We start from the raw sequence: 17,737 nt of genomic DNA on the forward strand, positions 1-17,737 counted from the left end.
GAGAAAGGGAGAGTGAGAGAGAGAGCGAGGGAGCGAGAAAGAGAGGGAGATGGAGAGAGGGAGAGAGAGTGAGGGAGTGAGAGATTACACTTCCTTGTATACCTATTTTATTTCAGGTTAAAACCTCAAGCCTTAAACTGACAGTCCGCCGGCCCCAGACAGTCCGTCAGATTAACGTGCTCCCGAACGGCAGCCTTACCACAGGCAGCAGACGTGAGTGACACTCCCCTCAGAGGGACAGCAGATACGAGGCATTCATAATCAGCCGCCGAGGCGACAGCGTTAGCGTTGGCGTCCGCCCCGTGCGGTGGCAGTGTAGAGAGGCGCCTGGACTCCCTCCTAAATCATCTGCCCTGCCGTGCCCTCCCAAACCCGGGGCGTGGCGTCTCCTGGCTGGCTCGTCAAAAAAAAGAGGGCCAGGAAAAACAAATGCCCGACCTGTCGAGAACTGAGAATTTTATTTATTCATTTGTGACGTTTTATTTCTTTATTTAATGGCGTGTTTGTCTCGGCGTGTGATTGACTCTGCGATGGAGGGGGGGGGGGGGTGCGGTGAACGCGGCCAGCGGGGAGGGTTGTCCGTCACAGGGCCTGAGTCCAAGACACCGTGTGTGGTGGCTAAGCCAACTCCGGCTTTCCTGTCCAAATACTCTGGCCGCTGTTCTGAGCAGACAGGCAGGGGGAAAAAGTGACGGAAAGGCAGGACAGCTAAACACACAGCCAGACAGAAGTGCTGATGTAATGGCTGTTCAGGTTTACCTCTCTTAATGGGGAAATTAGATAAAAGGCTTAGCTGTTTATCACATATGACATCCATCACATTTTGTGCACGCAGTTCTATATACAGTTTATACAGTAAGTTCATATATATATAAGTTCAGCTATGTGAAATATTTTCATCAAAAAGAGTGTGCTTGAAAATAGTTAAGGCTAAATTGAAATCAGAAGTCTTTCAAAATCGGCGTATTCATCGACGGCCCTGGAGAAATATGGTGTCAGGTTTTTGGCTGAAAACGAAGAGAAAAAAGATACAGCAGCTCTCCGACTCTCTGTCCCGCCTATTTCTGAATGAAGACGAGCGCCCGGGAGCCGGGCGGAGCGGCGTTCGGCCGCCGTCTCCGTCTGATTAACTGACACGCCCTGTGGAAGGCATGTACATGTCTGTACTGCAGTCTGTGTGTGTCCTCTCTCCACACACTGCTAGTGTGCACATCTCTCATAAGCGTGATAGTGAAATGGAGTGCTTTTGATGATGTTGTGTTATCCAAGGCAAAGCAGACAGACCACAAACCATCAGCTATTTATCACCGAAGCACAGTCTCTCGCAGTGTAACATGAGTATATAATATGTGTGTGTATGTGTGTGTGTGTGTGTGTGTGTGATGCATTTGAAAAGTGTATCCAAACACCACCATCTTGCCTGGCTATAAAATTAAAAACAGCAATATATTTGCTGAATAACTGAACTCCATATCTTAGCTATACTGTGCTGGAAATGCTTGTAAAAATTCTGAAAAAAATATCTGTTGGGTTGGCGCGTATTGGATGGTTGGAAATTGGTGGTACGTTCTGCTTGGATTGGGGTATATATAGCACTACATTGATTTGACTTTTAGTATATATTGGTTTAATAGGACTATATACAGAATTACCTGGAGGCATTCATCGATTCGGCTTTTGTTATACATTGGCTTGACGTGGGTGTATGTGAAATTACTCAGAGGACCGCATTGATTTTGCGTTCGGCTATCGGTTTGCAGGCGTAGTTGTCGGCTTAAATGGGCATACGCTTTGGCGGGCCGCTTGCATTGGATCGATTGGCACCGCGTGTTCATTTTGTAAATGAACCGTGTAGCCCGTGTCCCAGTAGCTGAGCGGAGTGAGTTACTGCGCTGTGATGCGTGGTGGTGGGCATTCTGGCCCATTCACCATCAGCATTCGTACCCAGCACCGCTGCCCCAGAAACCCGGCGCTTCACAGAGTAATACGTGCTCTTCTGATTTAACAAGCCGTCTCTCTGTCTGACCTGCGGCTCGTAAGATATTTATTCAGCGGTCCGACACGCTACGCACGTACGTTTTGTTTGCGCGTTCGTTTATTCATGTCCGTTGTGTGTTGTCCTAATATGATGGCGAGAATGTAGATGGTGCAGTCAGGCTTCAGCTACTGTTGCCTTTGGTGCTAATTGGCCGTGACCGTCTTTCCCCCTTGTGAGAAGGAAATTCACATTTCTCAACTCAAAAGAAAGTTTTTTCATTTATTTCTTATGAAGAAAATTTTAGTTGGTTAAATACGACATTGGCTCAGGCGGTAAGAACAGTCATCTGGCAGGGGGTTGCCGGTTCGATCCCGCCCCGGGTGCGTCAAAGTGTCCCTGAGCAAGACACTTAACCTCCAAATAGTCCTGACGAGCTTGTTGGTGCCTTGCATGGCAGCCAATCGCTGTTGGTGTGTGAGTGCGTGTATGAATGGGTGAATGAGAAGCATCAATTGTGCAGCGCTTTGGATAAAGGCGCTATATAAATGCTAACCATTTACCATTTGCTATGTCTTCACATGTAATCTTCAAGAATTTGTCTTGGAGGCAACTGCGGTACTGTCCACGCAGGTGCACAGTAATGTTTGTTTATCTTCCATTTTTTTCCCAACTATCGTTCTTTTTTTTTCCCAAAAAAGCTTGTTTAATTTCCGGGTTGACGGTAATTACAGTGAGCCCTGTGCTCATTTAAACGCGGAATGGAACAGCTGAAATTAGACAATGCGATATACTGGAAACACTGTTATTAAGACCCGCAGAGTGCCCCTAACGACCCTCCCATAGCGACCCCTCGAAGTCATTAAGAAAAGCGGGCTGAAAAACACATCCCAGATGCTCTTCCACTTCACGTTAAAATACTCACACCAGCTCTAAATAGCCATTAGGAAATAAGAGTCATTACGTTTGGATTTACACAGTACGTACGAGCAGTATGGTAAGATTAACAACTTGAATCTTAGATGTGTGATAGGTACTTAAGCCTGCATGACGTGCTGCACTATTTTACTACAAACCATTTTCATTTCTTCATTTCTCCATTGTACATTCCTATTGTAGTCCTTCCAGCTGTTGTGTGATGGACCTACAGATAGCACAATGGAGAGTGCTGGGTGCTAAGACCGTACCCAGATTCTATTCATTTTCCACCACTGCTTCTATTGGTATTGCTTCCATTTCTCCCAGATTCGTATTCCACATCCGTGTGGAATTTCTGGGTTCCTTTCCGGGCTCCTGCCTCCTGATTGTGGAGCTCTGCTACCTTTTTTTGGGAGGATTAGGAGCTTCCGGTGTTCAGTCTGGTTTTCTGATGTGTGTTCTTGTGTGAACATTTTATCTCTCGAATGGATTACGCGTATACCCTCCACACAAGTGGTGCAGGAAGCTCTTAACTCCAGGCGGCAGCATGTCTCCCATTGGACGAGCTCCCTCTAGACCCAGTCAGGGTCTCCCCTCTGCCAGGTGTCTGTGTCTGACTGAGGCTCCAGCTAGGGTTGCCAGATTTACAATTTGTGAAAACCAGGCAGCACGGACAGCTGTTGGCGGGTGGGCTATCGCTGTCAGAACGGCGGACATTTTAGGAGTAGCGATTGGAACAGATCACGGATTGGGGAGCGGGGATGCAAATTCATTACAAACCAACTATATTTTTCATTGAATACATTGGACATGTATTACACTGCAGTGTCCAATTGGGACCACAAACCAGACCTGGACAAATAATTTGAAAAGCAAGCATTCCGGTCCATGAAACCTGGCAGCCCTGTAGCTTCAGCACCGCACCAGAACCAGCAGCAGCTCTGAATGAAGGATTCGGGTGACTGGGTTTCATGGGCTGGGCTCCAGCCCAGGGGGGTTTCGGGTTCGAAAAGCAGAGGGGGGGAGCTTGTGCCAAGCAACAAACACAAGCGGCAGAAGAGGAACCAGGCTCGCTGTAACACTAACCTGTCGGGACAGCTGTTCGCCACGGTAACAGCTGTATCCACTAACCAGGAGGCTGGCTTGCCCAGATAGGATTCTGTGTCGCTGTACTGGTGCCAGGAAAGGTAGCTGGACTTGCATTTTCATCTTTTTTTTATGTGTCCCCAGACAGAGTGGGGAACCCGCGCAGTGGAGGAGAGGAACAGCTCCTATCTAACGGCGTTTACACACAGACACACACACACACACGCACACACAGACACACACACACACACACACGGTTCCCCCCATTAAACTTCCTCCTGTTTATTCCCCTCTTCGGCCGGCCTTCTGTTCCGCCGCAACCTCAGCCCCGCTCGTCCGGGGACTTTATTAGGAAACGTCTAGGTCTAATGGTTTCCCCCGGCGAGCTTCCGTCCCTAAATCCCACAGACCCATTAAACATGCAGGAGCGATAGGGAGCGGCAGGACGGTCTGAGGTCAGCCTGGGCCGACGGGAGCGGCCTGTTTGCGGGGCTGCAGATTTCATCTCTTTCATTCGTCCTCCCGCCACGTCTCTCGCCGACCGTCTGATCGTCTCTCTGACGGAGCGCGCCGTGGCCCCCGTGCCTTATATACCACTTACAATTCGCCCGAAACCCGCATCGTCTGGGAAAGATAAGCTCTGTTCGCTTATTTTACGGCGAGGATCATTTTCCTGAGTGGAAACTCTTTTGTGCCTTTAACGTTAGCTGTCCTAACGTGCAGACGTAAAAGCAGGAAAAAAATGATAATTCTCTGCAGTGATTCCGTAGATGTTTCTAGTCGACTTTTATGACTTTTGGAAACAGGGACTCTGCCGGCGCCCATAATCCACTGAGGCTCTCGTCACTGTCATCTTTCCCCCCCCCATTTTCCTGCAGCCTTTTTTTCTATTTTCTTATCACGGCTGTAAATGAGTCAAGCCTGAGACCCAGCTCCGGGGCACAGCTGAATGTTCCCGACCGGGACGGGGGAACGCCAGGCTCCAGCCCAGGGCCCACGGTGCCCTCCCCTGGCCAGGGCCGCTGCAGGGCCGCTGCTCCTGACTCCCTTTAAGGCTCTCTTTACGTCTCTGAAAGTGGGGGTGCTACTCCAGGGTGATTTCGATCTCTTAGTTCACGGTGGATAAAGTGAGAGTATAGGCAGGGGAAGCCTGGCCCTAGTTCAGCTCTCCTACCCCGAGACGCTTTATGAATACAGATATACAGTTGCACTTATACAGAGATGTTCTACTTATATTGTCCAGATATGAAGTTCTTATTCTGGTATATAGTCCACATACAGAGATTTACTTATACAGCTCCGATATTGAGCTCTACTTATATAGCCCTGTGACAGAGCTCTATGGTACTTACAGTATATAGTCCAGATATGGAGCTCTACTTATATAGTCCTGTGATAGAGCTCTATGGTACTTACGGTATATAGTCCAGATATGGAGCTCTACTTATATAGTCCTGTGATAGAGCTCTATGGTACTTACAGTATATAGTCCAGATATGGAGCTCTACTTATATAGTCCTGTGATAGAGCTCTATGGTACTTACAGTAAACAGTCCAGATATGGAGCTTTACTTGCGTAGTCAAGATATGGAGCTCTATATTATACAGTCCAGATATGACGGTCCGCTTATACAGTTCAGCTATGGGGCTCTGTTATTAGCCAGATATATTGATATATGTCTTTTATTTTCCTGTCGTGTGACACTGTGGTATTTGAATAGAGTAACTGTACAGTGTATGTATGTTGATTATTTTATTTTTTAAAAAGCAGCACTGCCATGCTGCCATTCATTTTCAGAGAGGGCTTCCGTCCCAGTTGGTGGATAGTTGCCAGATCAATCGATCTGTCGGGGCAGATCGTAGACGTGTCTGCGTCCCTGCTGGTGGTCCCAAGAGCGTCAAAATCTGACCGAGAGGCAGTGGACTGTGCTTTTATCAATTTAAAAATGGAAATCTTCGCAAAACCTTTGCTTTTTTAATATTCGTAAAATTAGCCACATTTATTTTTGGTGGTGAGAAACGTGTACCCTATCCAGATTGACACGTTTATTCCTGGCGGAATGGATAAATAGATGAAGAGCTATTTCTGGTTGGCGCGCCTTCACCATAATGCAATGCACTCACTACTGCTGCGCCACTGTACTTATTAATATACGGGTCTAATTTGACTGGACTGGAAGATGAAACTAAATTGACAAAAGCCCATAATAAACATGTTGAAATTTATGAAAATTAATTAACCTTCAGGTGAGCTGTATCTGAAACCTTAATTATAGCCCTGAGAGAGAGAGAGAGAAAGAGAGAGAGATAGAGAGAGAGAAATATGTGGCTGCAATAACTATTCATAGTTTCACGCTCAAGAGGAGTGATTCCATGCTTTTCATTTTCGTTCCCCCCCCCTTCCTCCTCCGTCTGGAATAATCTCTCGTGCTGAGACCTCAGGTCTGCCTTCTCCCCCGCCCCCCCCCCGTGAGGAGACATCCGCCCCAGCCCTCTGGCACTCGTATACAGGGTGAAGTCACCTCAGTTCATCTCAAATGACCCCATAGATGTACAGAAAGGAGGAAGGAAAAGGAGTGTGAGGGCGGCCTGTAGCGTAGTGGTTAAGGTAAATGACTGGGACCCACAAGGTCGGTGGTTCTAATCCCGGTGTAGCCACAATAAGACCCACACAGCCGTTGGGCCCTTGAGCAAGGCCCCTAACCCTGCATTGCTCCAGAGGGGATTGTCTCCTGCTTAGTCAAATCAACTGTATGTTGCTCTGGATAAGAGCATCAGCCAAATAGCAATGATGCCAATGATGCCAATGATGCCAATGATGGGGAAGATTCTGGAAAACAGGGGTTGGGAGGGGCACATGAATTTGGGGGGTGTTTTAGTGGAATTGGTGGTCCTGCAGGTTTCCCTAAAGAGGGGGTACACAGCTCATTGGTTTCCCCTGGTCTACAGCACCCCAATGTTGCAGCTGGGAAGATGTTCTGGGCGTGTTGGATGTCCTGGTTCTCACTAGGGTCAAAGAGTGGAGAGCGTGTGGATTCTACCGGCTATTCCGCCCCGTTCTTAACTCTGCACTGATTTAAGCAGCTGTTGCATTTTGAAACTTAAATCATGATAAATCAGTTGTGCTGTGGAACACGATATTATGTGCGTTGGCGGGGCCAGAAAAATTGCCACATTCAACAGCCCCTTGAAAGTGAAAGATATTGGCTCACTCAGGCAAAAGCCCAATTTAAAATCTTTATCAAGAATATTTCAGACCTGTCTATGTGACTCACATAACTCCACAGAGATACATATTGTTTTGGCTCGGTTAGTCTTCCTCAGAGCTTTTCAAGTGCTGCCTCTTCCTCATTTTCTTTCGTTCTCTCACAGGCAAGAGACAGGGGAAATCCAGTGGCATTTCAACCGCTATGTGTGTGTGTGTGTGTGTGTGTGTGTGTGACTGCTGCACGCTACTATTTGCACAATCTACAAAAAGAGTTCATCCAACAGGGGACTAGTGCATCAAAAGGGACAGGACATGGACCTAGAACTGCAGGGGTGTCCCTTCTGTTTGGGGATTGTGGGGAAAGCAATATTACCATGATGCACTGCAGTGGAAATAATTCAGAGAATTGTAAAATTGCTCTTTCTCTCCCCCAGGTGTCATTTTGTAGGCTTTAGGAAGGTTTCACTCAGCTGGGTCCCTGCCGGAAGATTCTGGGTGAACGGACAAGTCACTCACTTTAGAAGGCTGTGTACTTCACATACAGGAGAGCTATTATGTTCTGAATGTCCCAAAATGCTATTTTCTTCAGGTATAAAATGAAAGATTGATAGTGTCCTTATGGGCACTGCATTCTTTTACTGATTTAATCTCTTGAAACGTATAAGGAAATGTTCTCTTTTGTATTCATTTGACCCGGCCAACCTTAAGGGGGATTGGCTGCCCTTAAGGTTGGCGGGTCAAATGTGTGGCCCCTCCCTGTGTGGCCATTCCCCAGTCAGGACCCCTCCGTTTACTCCTGTTTACTCCTCCGTTTACTCCTCCGTGTACTGGAGAGCCCAGTGGTGGAGCGGATGTCCCACGGTGCTCAGCTGAATCATGGGTTATCTTCATAAGCTGACTGAAGGCCCACTTCTTCAGACCCCCTCAAGCCTCACCCCCCCCCCAGCCCCTGTCTCGCCCTACTAATTCAGTTTATCTTATTCTTATGGTTTTAGGTTATATTTCTTATAGTGTTATATATATCACATTATGCATGTAGTCTGTGTATTTAAACATTGTTATTTTGGTCCTTGATTAGCATATAGAATCTCGTTAACTTGCACTACGACTGTATTAATGCTGCATTTGTAGTTGCTGGCTGGGGGTGTTGTTAGCTACAGTGCAGTATAAGTCACTCTGAATAAGAGCATCGTACAGGAATGTCATTTAGTGTGATGTCATTTAAGTGTTGTAAAGTCCTGTACTTTCCATGGCTTTTTCTCTCAATGCCATTTGGTGTGATAGCTGGTCTATAGCCATTCACTGTGACCAACTTTGCTGTGGGAAGTCTTAATTACATTTTTCTTGAAGATTAAGGATTATGTTCAGCTCACCCCCTGGGCCCATCCACTTTCTGACATCCAATCAAAACATTTTTCTTCTGGCACTGGGGTGGTGACCTTTGGATTGACTCTTCCCAGTAAATGTCACCACCTGGCAACAGCTACAGTACAGAGATACATTCCTATCATCTTACTGTGGCTGTAGATTATGCAGTGCGGCTGCCTTGGCATTATAGCATTCTTGCAATATTACAGGAGATATTACACTTCCATGGTAGCCGAGATGCCCCCTTGGGAAAATGTAATTCATTGACTGACATTACAATGACTGTAATGAATAATGGATTCATCGTATTATAACATCCAGGAGAACAACCAAGCTCTGGATATTCAGAGCAGAAATTCTGCTGTGAAACTCCCCTGGATTTATTCACACTCTGAGAAATCAAGCGGTTCGACTAATTGCTTAGAGTTAAATCAAACGCATTTAAAATGACTTTGCCTGATTATTAATGGTGACCCGGTGTATGTATGTTTTATTTATTTGTATATTTATTTGTAAGCATTCTTCAAATAGGACATTGTACTTACTCAAACATCTTCCCTCCTCTTGACACACTGTGTCATAGCCTCAACTCTTCCGGGATTTCCCAGTGCATTAATCTTATCGTTGAGAGTGCAGAAGCACTTACGAGCACCAAAGCGTTTACCAGATGTTTAATGGCAGCTCTGACTGGCCAAGCAGCAAATCGAAAGCCTCCCTAACAACCTAACAACAAACTAACAACCTCAATAATGATGTTGCATTGATGTCTTTGAATTAGGGACCGGAAGGTTGCATGTCGCAGAGTGCAGGCATTCCACGGCGGAATTTTGACGAAAATAGCCGGGCAGGCCAAACTGCCAGCAGTGGTCCGTTGTCCTAAAGTTCTCGAACGGCTGCTCTCGTGGTCTGGCTATGCTCGACCCTCATTCAGAACCGCTTTGGTCGTGGAGCTGTGAAGATTGAAGCTTGGGAGAAAATGCCTCCTTTCTTATCGCTGTACAGATAAGATGGACACACCGGCTCTGGGGCCAACAAGAGGGAAGGACACACAGAACATGGCTCTCGTGATGAAGGCCGATTTTCATATCTAAAAGAGACTCCAGCCGTTGTCTCGCTGAGAAGAGGGTGAAACGTGCGCTCCACGAATACTCGCTGTTAGATATTGTTTTAATAATATCTCCTGTGGTCGTGTACATGCCGTTCCTCAGCGAATGAAACATTGAAAATTTGTCCGGGTGTAGTGTTGCAGAGCCGGTCCTGAATTATTCAGATTAATACATGTACATATATGATTGCTAGATGAATAGCCTGATAACGCTTAAATCCCGTATGGTGTTCGTAAACTGGAGGCAGTACGCTTAATAATTCTGTCCTTGGCGTGGTGTACATGGCTGAGTAGAAGGGTATCGCTGGAATTTTTTAATATAGTATAAAAAAATGATGTACTGTTGAGAAACATAACCTAAACTCATGGGTTTGAGTCCTTGATCGTGTTCCTACCCCTGAGAAAGACTCCTCATGAATCATACCAGTTCAAAAAAATCTTATGTATACACACTGTGACCACTTTATTAGATATTTATTAGACTTATTTTTTTTACTTATTGGTCTCTGCTACCGTAGCCCATCCACTTCAAGATTTGATGTGTTGTGCATTTGGAGAAGCTCTTCTCTGTACCACTGTGGTGAAGTGTGGTTATTTCAGTTATATGTTATGTTATGAGTATGATGAAAAAGGTTATAACACAGCAGATCACCCAGTAATTAAAGGTACAATAGGTAAGGCTTTTGTGTTAAAACATTGTTACAAGACCCTTCCTATCATTGAAAAAGGCTCACTGACATGTTGACTCACCCTCTGCCTGTGTTTATAGTCCTTAAATTCGGGTTTCAAAATATGCAGTTGACGGACTGACACACTGTACCAAAACATTGTATAGCTGTACAATAATTCAAGCTCATTGGTTGAAAATGGGTTCTAATTGCCACAGCCAATGGGGTGGGGGGGTTTCAACATCAGTGGAATGCAGTGGAACATCAGTGTTCACAGAGAAGGGGGAGGGATAAACAGTGTAGTGGATTCAAGGTGTTTGTTGCCGCAATTCCTCTCTTGACCGTTAGAAGTCTGAAATTACCTATTGCACCTTTAAATATTTACTAAACGAAATATATAATATTTTATATATAAAATATATATATCAGGTTGCTAAAGTGATGGAGGCTAATGGGAGACACATTGGGGGTGCACATTGTGGCCAGGTGAAGCTCACGGCCCGGTCAGGCCAGCGGTCAGGCCAGGGTCAGGCCAGCGGTCAGGTAGCGGTAATTAAGATGAAAGCCTCACAGGTGGGGTCCCAGCGGTGCTCTCTGTGCCAGCGCGTTGGCGATCGCCCCGGGATCACAGGCTCCATATTCAGCAGTTTACCGGGGAGGGGGGAGGGGGGTGCAGCGGTGCCAAACGGGCCCTCCGCCGGCCTGCCTCCTGAGTGATCTATGGGCTCGCCGCGTTCCCTTCTCCGCTGCCAAACCCGCCGAGTTATTTTCCCATCAGCCACGGCGGGGCCTCACGCGGGGGGACGCAGGGGGGGGGGGGGGGGGTGGCGAACGCTTCGATCTCTCCAGAGCCACGGCCTCCTCGCTGGGGGGGGGGGGGAACGCTTCCATCTCTCCAGAGCCACGGCCTCCTCGCTGGGGGGGGGGGGGGAACGCTTCCATCTCTCCAGAGCCACGGCCTCCTCGCTGGGGGGGGAGGGAGAACGCTTCGATCTCTCCAGAGCCACGCCCTCCTCGCTGGGGGGGGAGAACACTTCAATCTCTCCAGAGCCACGGCCTCCTCGCTGGGGGGGGGGAGGGAGAACGCTTTGATCCAGAGCCACGGCCTCCTCGCTGGGGGGGGAGAATGCTTCAATCTCTCCAGAGCCACGGCCTCCTCGCTGGGGGGGAGGGAGAACGCTTCGATCTCTCCAGAGCCACGGCCTCCTCGCTGGGGGGGGAGAACGCTTCGATCTCTCCAGAGCCACGGCCTCCTCGCTGGGGGAGAACGCTTCGATCCAGAGCCACGCCCTCCTCGCTGAGGGGGGCGAATGACTGATTCACGGTTAAATCTTTTTCGTCATTTCTCACAAGGAGGGCGGGGTGGATGAGAAAGGGGAAAGAGGACGGAGAGAGAAAAGAGGAGCTCTTCAGCTCTTCTGCCCTCTCCGTGTGGAAGTGGGAACGGGGCTTTGTGCGGCGGTCACTCGGCGTGCCCTCTGTGGCTATCGAGGCCGAATGTCTGACAGTGACAGCCCACGGTGACTCAGACACATTCTCTTACGTTCCACTCCCTGTTTTATAATAGATTGATTCATTTACCTGCCATTTATTCTGTCTCTTCTTTAAATGACTTCTGAATTTATAAGTGATTGATCAACACCCGTCAAGGGACTGGCATTGAAAATTATATTTGCCGATATATACAGTACTGTGCACCTGTATAACATTCTGTACAGATAAGATTCTTTCAAAAATAATTCAGTGAAAGGTCCTACATAAACATACCATATATTTTACATTACATTTTAGTCATTTGCCAGAATGATTCAAAACTGAATCAAATCAATATTTTTTGTGACCACCCTTCGCTGTTAAAATTGCATCACTTGTCTGAGATAGCCAGCTGCAGTTCTATGAGAAATAAGTATAACAAAAAATATGTGTGACCATAATAAAGTCTAGGGTGCCTGAGACTTCTGCACAGTACTGCACATCTACAGACTGCCGTCTGTACACTGCCGTCAGTCTTATCTCTGCTTGTCCCTATCAAATAAACCAATAAATAAATTAAATTCAATAAATAAATTATACCCGAAGATCAGGTCACTGGGTAGAAATAGTCATTTGTGTTCTCCTTTCCTCCTAAATGAGATGTCCTCAAAAGAACCTTGAAATGGCTGCCTCTCCCTGGCCTCCGTCAGGGCGACGCGGCTCCTGAGAGACCGGCCTGTCAGACGACCTGCTCCATTATCGATGAGGTCGCTCTGTTATCTGGGATGAGGCCATAGGTAAGAAGGGCTAGACGTTGGCTAGTCCCAGTGGATCTGTCAGAGTTCACATTGCACTGACTAAGGGCAGCTGGTAGCTTAGACCAAAGCTCTGTGCTCTCTGTCGCTCCCTCTCTCTCCTTCTCTCTCTCTCTCTCCCTCGCTATCTATCTATCTATCTCTGTCTATCTATTTCTCTCCCTCTTGCTCTCTCTCCCACTCTCTCTCTGTTTCCCTCTGTGTTCTGGGAAACCGCATACTAGCATACAGCTGCTACTAAATTTCAGGCTGATTTTCATTGAGATGAAAATGGCTCATGGCTCAGGCAGTAAGAGCAGTCGTCTGGCAGTCGGAGGGTTGCCGGTTCTATCCCCCGCCCGGGCTGTGTCGAAGTGTCACTGAGCAAGACACCTAACCCCCCAAATGCTCCTGGCGAGCTGGTCGGCGCCTTGCATGGCAGCCAATCGCCGTCGGTGTGTGAGTGTGTGTATGAATGGGTGAATGAGAAGCATCAATTGTACAGTGCTTTGGAATTGCTATATAAATGCCAACCATTTACCGTTTTACCATTTACCAGATGTCCTGTAGTATCAGTAGTATGCGTAGTGTGTGGTTTGGAGCGCTGCCTCTCTCTTCTCACAGCATGCAGGCCTCTGCTCCCAAGGTACTTCCTCTCTCCATCATCGATCCAGGTGTCCCGCGGAGAGGCCACTGCCCTGGCTTCTGCATTCTACTCCTCCCGTGTCCCCCCCCGTGACTTTAAATGCTGGATCCAGGCGTTTTTTTTTTGCACAATAGGCTGGGCCTTACCGCGCGGTCATACCCCAAATTCCCACCGCACCTGATGTGTGGAAGGGGGAAGGGGCCGCCCCGCTTTCAGAGTCTGTCCTCCTGGGGACCCCGTAGACAGGTTAGTTTCGGGGCATTGTCTGATCTCGTTCCACTCATGCACACGTGACGGACCTGTCTCCTGATCTAGTAACCAGCTGAGCTGTCCTGCTGTTTCCTCTATACCGCCGTTCCTCAAATCACGGTCCTCGAGGGCCAAGAACCGCTGGTTTTCCACCCTCCCTTTTACTGGGAGTCAGGTGTGAAGACAGTCCGGTCGATCACTACTAATTGCTTAGTTGATTGCCTGGGAGAAAACCAGGGCCGGATTTGAACTCCGAATTTGAGTGCCGCGGTCTATGCTGACACTTATGTTTCAGTCTGTCCTGTAAACTGCGTGTGTGAGTCTGGGGGCCGGACGGCCATACATTAAGAGTATTGATCTGTTGTCTCATGACGGAAATGGGCAACTGCGTAAATCTCGGACGGACCTGATTCGAACCCCGATGCCGTCTTGCTTCGTTTTTGCAGACGCTCTCAGACGCAGATGAGGAAGTGCATCGTGACGAGAGAGTGATTGTCAGTCGTGCAGCAAAAACAAGCTGCGGAATAGTAAGCAGCCCATCGATCGTAATGAGCGCGCCGCGATCCCAGACTACGGCCGTAATGGCTTTCACCATAGGCTCGGTGTGTAAAAGCCATCGTAAAAAAACCGCCATCAGCGTACATCACTGCGTAGCAGTGGCGCGTCAGGATCTCTGTGAACCTGTGTTCGGTGAGATAAGGTTGTGAAACGCCGTGAAGCGCTGGGGGAATCGGGTGTCTGGGAGTTCCTGTGTCTGACAGCGTTTGACACTGAACGCTGCCGGCCCTCTGGGGCATCGCAGTGAACCGTGTGGCATGGCCCACAGCGATCCCGCTGAGATCTTGAGCTCCTGGACCGTTAAACTCTCTCTCCCTTTCTCTCTCTCTCTCTCTCTCTCTCTCTCTCTCGCTATGTCTCACTTTTTCTCTCTCTATCTCGCTCTTTCTCTCTCTCTCTATCTCTGTCTCTCTATCTCTCTCTTAATTCAATTCAATTCAATTCATTATGTTTTATCAGCCAACGCGTTATACACTCGGTGAGCACTTTATTAGGTTTTTATTCGATTTATTTTTTTAGATTTATTTAGTCTTCTGCTGCTGGTGCCTATACACTTAGAGGCTTGATGCGTTCTGTGTTCAGAGAGGCTCTTCTGCATACCACCGTTGTAATGTGTGCTTATTTTGCATTACTGTCACCTTCCTGTCAGCTGAACAGGTAACGCATTGTGCCATTAATCTGTGCAGTTGTTATTCTCTTGTTGGGGCCCTCAACCTCTCCGAAAGTGCTGTTCCCGGCCCCCGACACAAGGGGGAGACACCATTCCCAGCGAGGGGGCGCGATCCCACCTCTGACCCCGCAGATGTTCGGAGCGCTGCACCGGGGGAACAGCTGTGCCCTCGCCTGTTGCTCTTACACACGGCCGGCAGCCCGTCGCTCCGGGAGAGGCTCCCGCTCGCCGCGACCTTGCGGCAGGCTGCTTCCGACAGCGCCCCCCCCCATGAGGCCCACAGTCGCAGCTGCCCAAAGAAGAACGATAACAGCCCACCCCCACCCCGCCCCACTCCTCCTCACAAAGAGCGGGCTTGTGCCGCGGGGTCGAGCCGTACCCGTTGGAGGAATAACCGCGCGGCTCTGTGGGTTTCTCCTCCTCGTTTGCTGCCAGACCGGGCCTGGTGCATCCCATCTCGAAGGCAGCGGTGTCAAAGCGGGGGGAATAAAAATTATCCTACGCTCAACCGAACGCGTCGTCTACATCTATGCGCGAACGGGGGCGGAGATGTCAATATTTCCTCTGAAATTAAGGAGCCAATCAAGGCGGCTATTTGTATACGATAATAGTTTTTTTCGCTGCATGCCGGCAAACAAACTTTGCATAATGAGGCCCCCCCCGGTGATGTCGCTGTCAGTATGAGTCACGGGGGAGCTCCTGCCCTCCCCTACGCACCCTGTGATTGGCGCTCCACTCCCCCGTCGCGCCACGCAGTAACGCGGCGTGGGTCGAACGCCGAGCGGGATCGACCTTTGACCCCTCACTGCCAAGCCCCCCCGGTGACCCCTCCATCCGACTGCCTGCGCCCGCCGGTGCCGCCAAACCCGGCCGGGGAGACGTAAACAGACGCTGTCGGGACCCTGCCCAGGCGGCAGCGATGACCGTCCCCCCAGCCTGCCTACCAGAGAGCGCCCTGAGAGAGGCGGCTCGGAGCCATCTGGACCTCATTTATATATTCATTAGCACGCAGAAAGCCGCCTGAGAGCCCGGCTCCCATTTGACGCAAGGCAGACAGGGAAAATGAGGGCTTGCTTAGCCAATCAGTCAACTGCGTTCTTTCGAGCTCGGAGGAGCGTCTCAAGGTCTGGACCTTTCTCGGGTGACAGTGCTCCCAGCGGTCTGCTCCACGTCAGAACCCTGATGCTCCAGATGGCGTTCTATTGTCAAAAAAACCCCCAAATATAAATAATGAATATTGAAGACATGTTTTGCCCCCCAGAACAGGAGTAAATTGCACCAGGGAGGCGTTTTGACGCAAGGTTACTCTGTCATAGTCTGCTGTTCTGTCGTGTTGTGGCTGTGCATTGTTTGAAGGCTTGCCCCAGGTTAAACCGTAGAAGGACGCGGCGCTTTGAGAACATATACGCACATTATTCTGTCCTCTAATGTCTCACTGTGTAACTTTATGTTCTTTCGGGATGGGACGGACGTCTGTTAAATACAACATCTCGTAAATCGTCACTGTGTTGCTCTCTCTGTTGGAGGCTCAGATTTGGATCTCCATTTTTAGTGTTTTATTTTGTTCTTATTTCCAGCGCAAGTGATTTTATAGTCTGTTTATTTCCATCCGAAGGTATGGTTGATTCCGATTATCTTATTATGATTCTTATTATGGCCTGGAGTATATATTGACGTTAAAGTGCTTTTTGTCATTTCGATGGTTATTGTTTTGTTTGACATTCTGGCTTGGCCGCAGTCAGATTGAAACATCTCGTTTGCTGTAATACAGTGATCTTCATTCTCGGTCCTGCAGAGCCGCAGGGTGGGCTGTTTTTTGTTTTCGCCTTAATATCAGCAACTAATTCAGAGCCATGAAGCCAGGTGAGGTGAGTTGACAGTGCAATCAATTGCTTTAATTGAACAATTAAGTTCAGCGTAACAACAGAAACCAGCTTACCCTGCACCAGGACTGAAGACCACTGCTCTGCATTAAAGCACTCATACTGTGTCATTATTGCGTCTGTGTTGATTTTTTCCCCACCAGTTCTGACTCTGTCTCTTCTCTCCTGCAGGTTATACTCATCCTGACTAAGTACTACCATGCCGACTCCACCAAGGTTCTGGAAAGTTCTCTGTGGAGGTAGGTCACGTGTCGCTCAAGGGATTGTCTTGATGATGTCACAGTCATCCCCCTCCTGCAATTTATGCGTCTTTTTGCACTCTACGCATCTGCATGCTGGAGGAAGCGTTTCCAAGGGGAGGCACATGGCTGTTCTCTGGGGCGAGTGGCTATGTGAGGGGCATGTTTTTGAAAGCATTAGGGTTGACAGTGGATCTTCCATAGAGCTTCTCCAAGGGGGGTACAGTTTATCATTAATGAAGAAGAAAAACATAATTTCCCTCTCCCATGCTGTTTTTTTGTGGATTTTTTTTTATTATTGTCATATTCTTGTGCAGCCTCCTTTGTTTTGAATTTCATTGCTTCTTTCACTGTCTGGCAAAGTCATCCCCTCAGGACTGAAATAACAAGCTCTTGCAGAATTAGAAAAGGGCAGAAATATTCCCTAATTAGAACGCTGCGAATGGCGCCGGGTTTCAAAGTTCATTATTGTGACTGCCATCTACTTGTGTGCGATAATGCGCTGGGTTTGTTGATGTTGAATGAGCAGATTTGCCTTACACTGTAACCCTCTAGCCAGCGTTAGAAGTGTCAGGACACTGGAGACAACAATACAATTTTTAGTATTTAATTAATTTTAAAGCGTCAGCTCACTGGCTTGCACCTCACATACATACTGTACTGGAGAGAACGGGGAGGCCAGCTCACAATTATAGCAGTTGCGGGGGGGGGACTACGAGAGGTCAGAAGTTTTACCTCATTGCCACTACGCAAGGGCCTTGTTTCCATGACTCCCGGCGCTCTCCGGCATGTCTTCCCCATTGGGTTGGGCCTCCGGAGAGCATGGAAGAGAAAAGGAAATTAGTTATAGGATCGCGGAAAACGAGGACGGGACAGTTCTATACCGAGGAAAGGAGA

General features: G+C 48.3%; 1 protein-coding gene across 4 annotated transcripts in view; it reads left to right on the top strand.

Moving 5' to 3' along the window:
• Positions 1-17,737, top strand: part of sorcs2 (sortilin-related VPS10 domain containing receptor 2) — a 304,931-nt gene that overhangs the window by 78,325 nt on the left and 208,869 nt on the right. For all 4 annotated transcript variants that reach the window (XM_061250798.1, XM_061250794.1, XM_061250795.1 and 1 more), the window contains exon 2: positions 16,773-16,840. In XM_061250798.1, coding sequence (XP_061106782.1) covers positions 16,773-16,840 — 68 coding nt within the window. The remainder of the gene's footprint in view (positions 1-16,772; positions 16,841-17,737) is intronic.

Source organism: Conger conger, chromosome 8 (genome assembly GCF_963514075.1).
Source record: "Conger conger chromosome 8, fConCon1.1, whole genome shotgun sequence".
Taxonomy (NCBI): domain Eukaryota; kingdom Metazoa; phylum Chordata; class Actinopteri; order Anguilliformes; family Congridae; genus Conger; species Conger conger.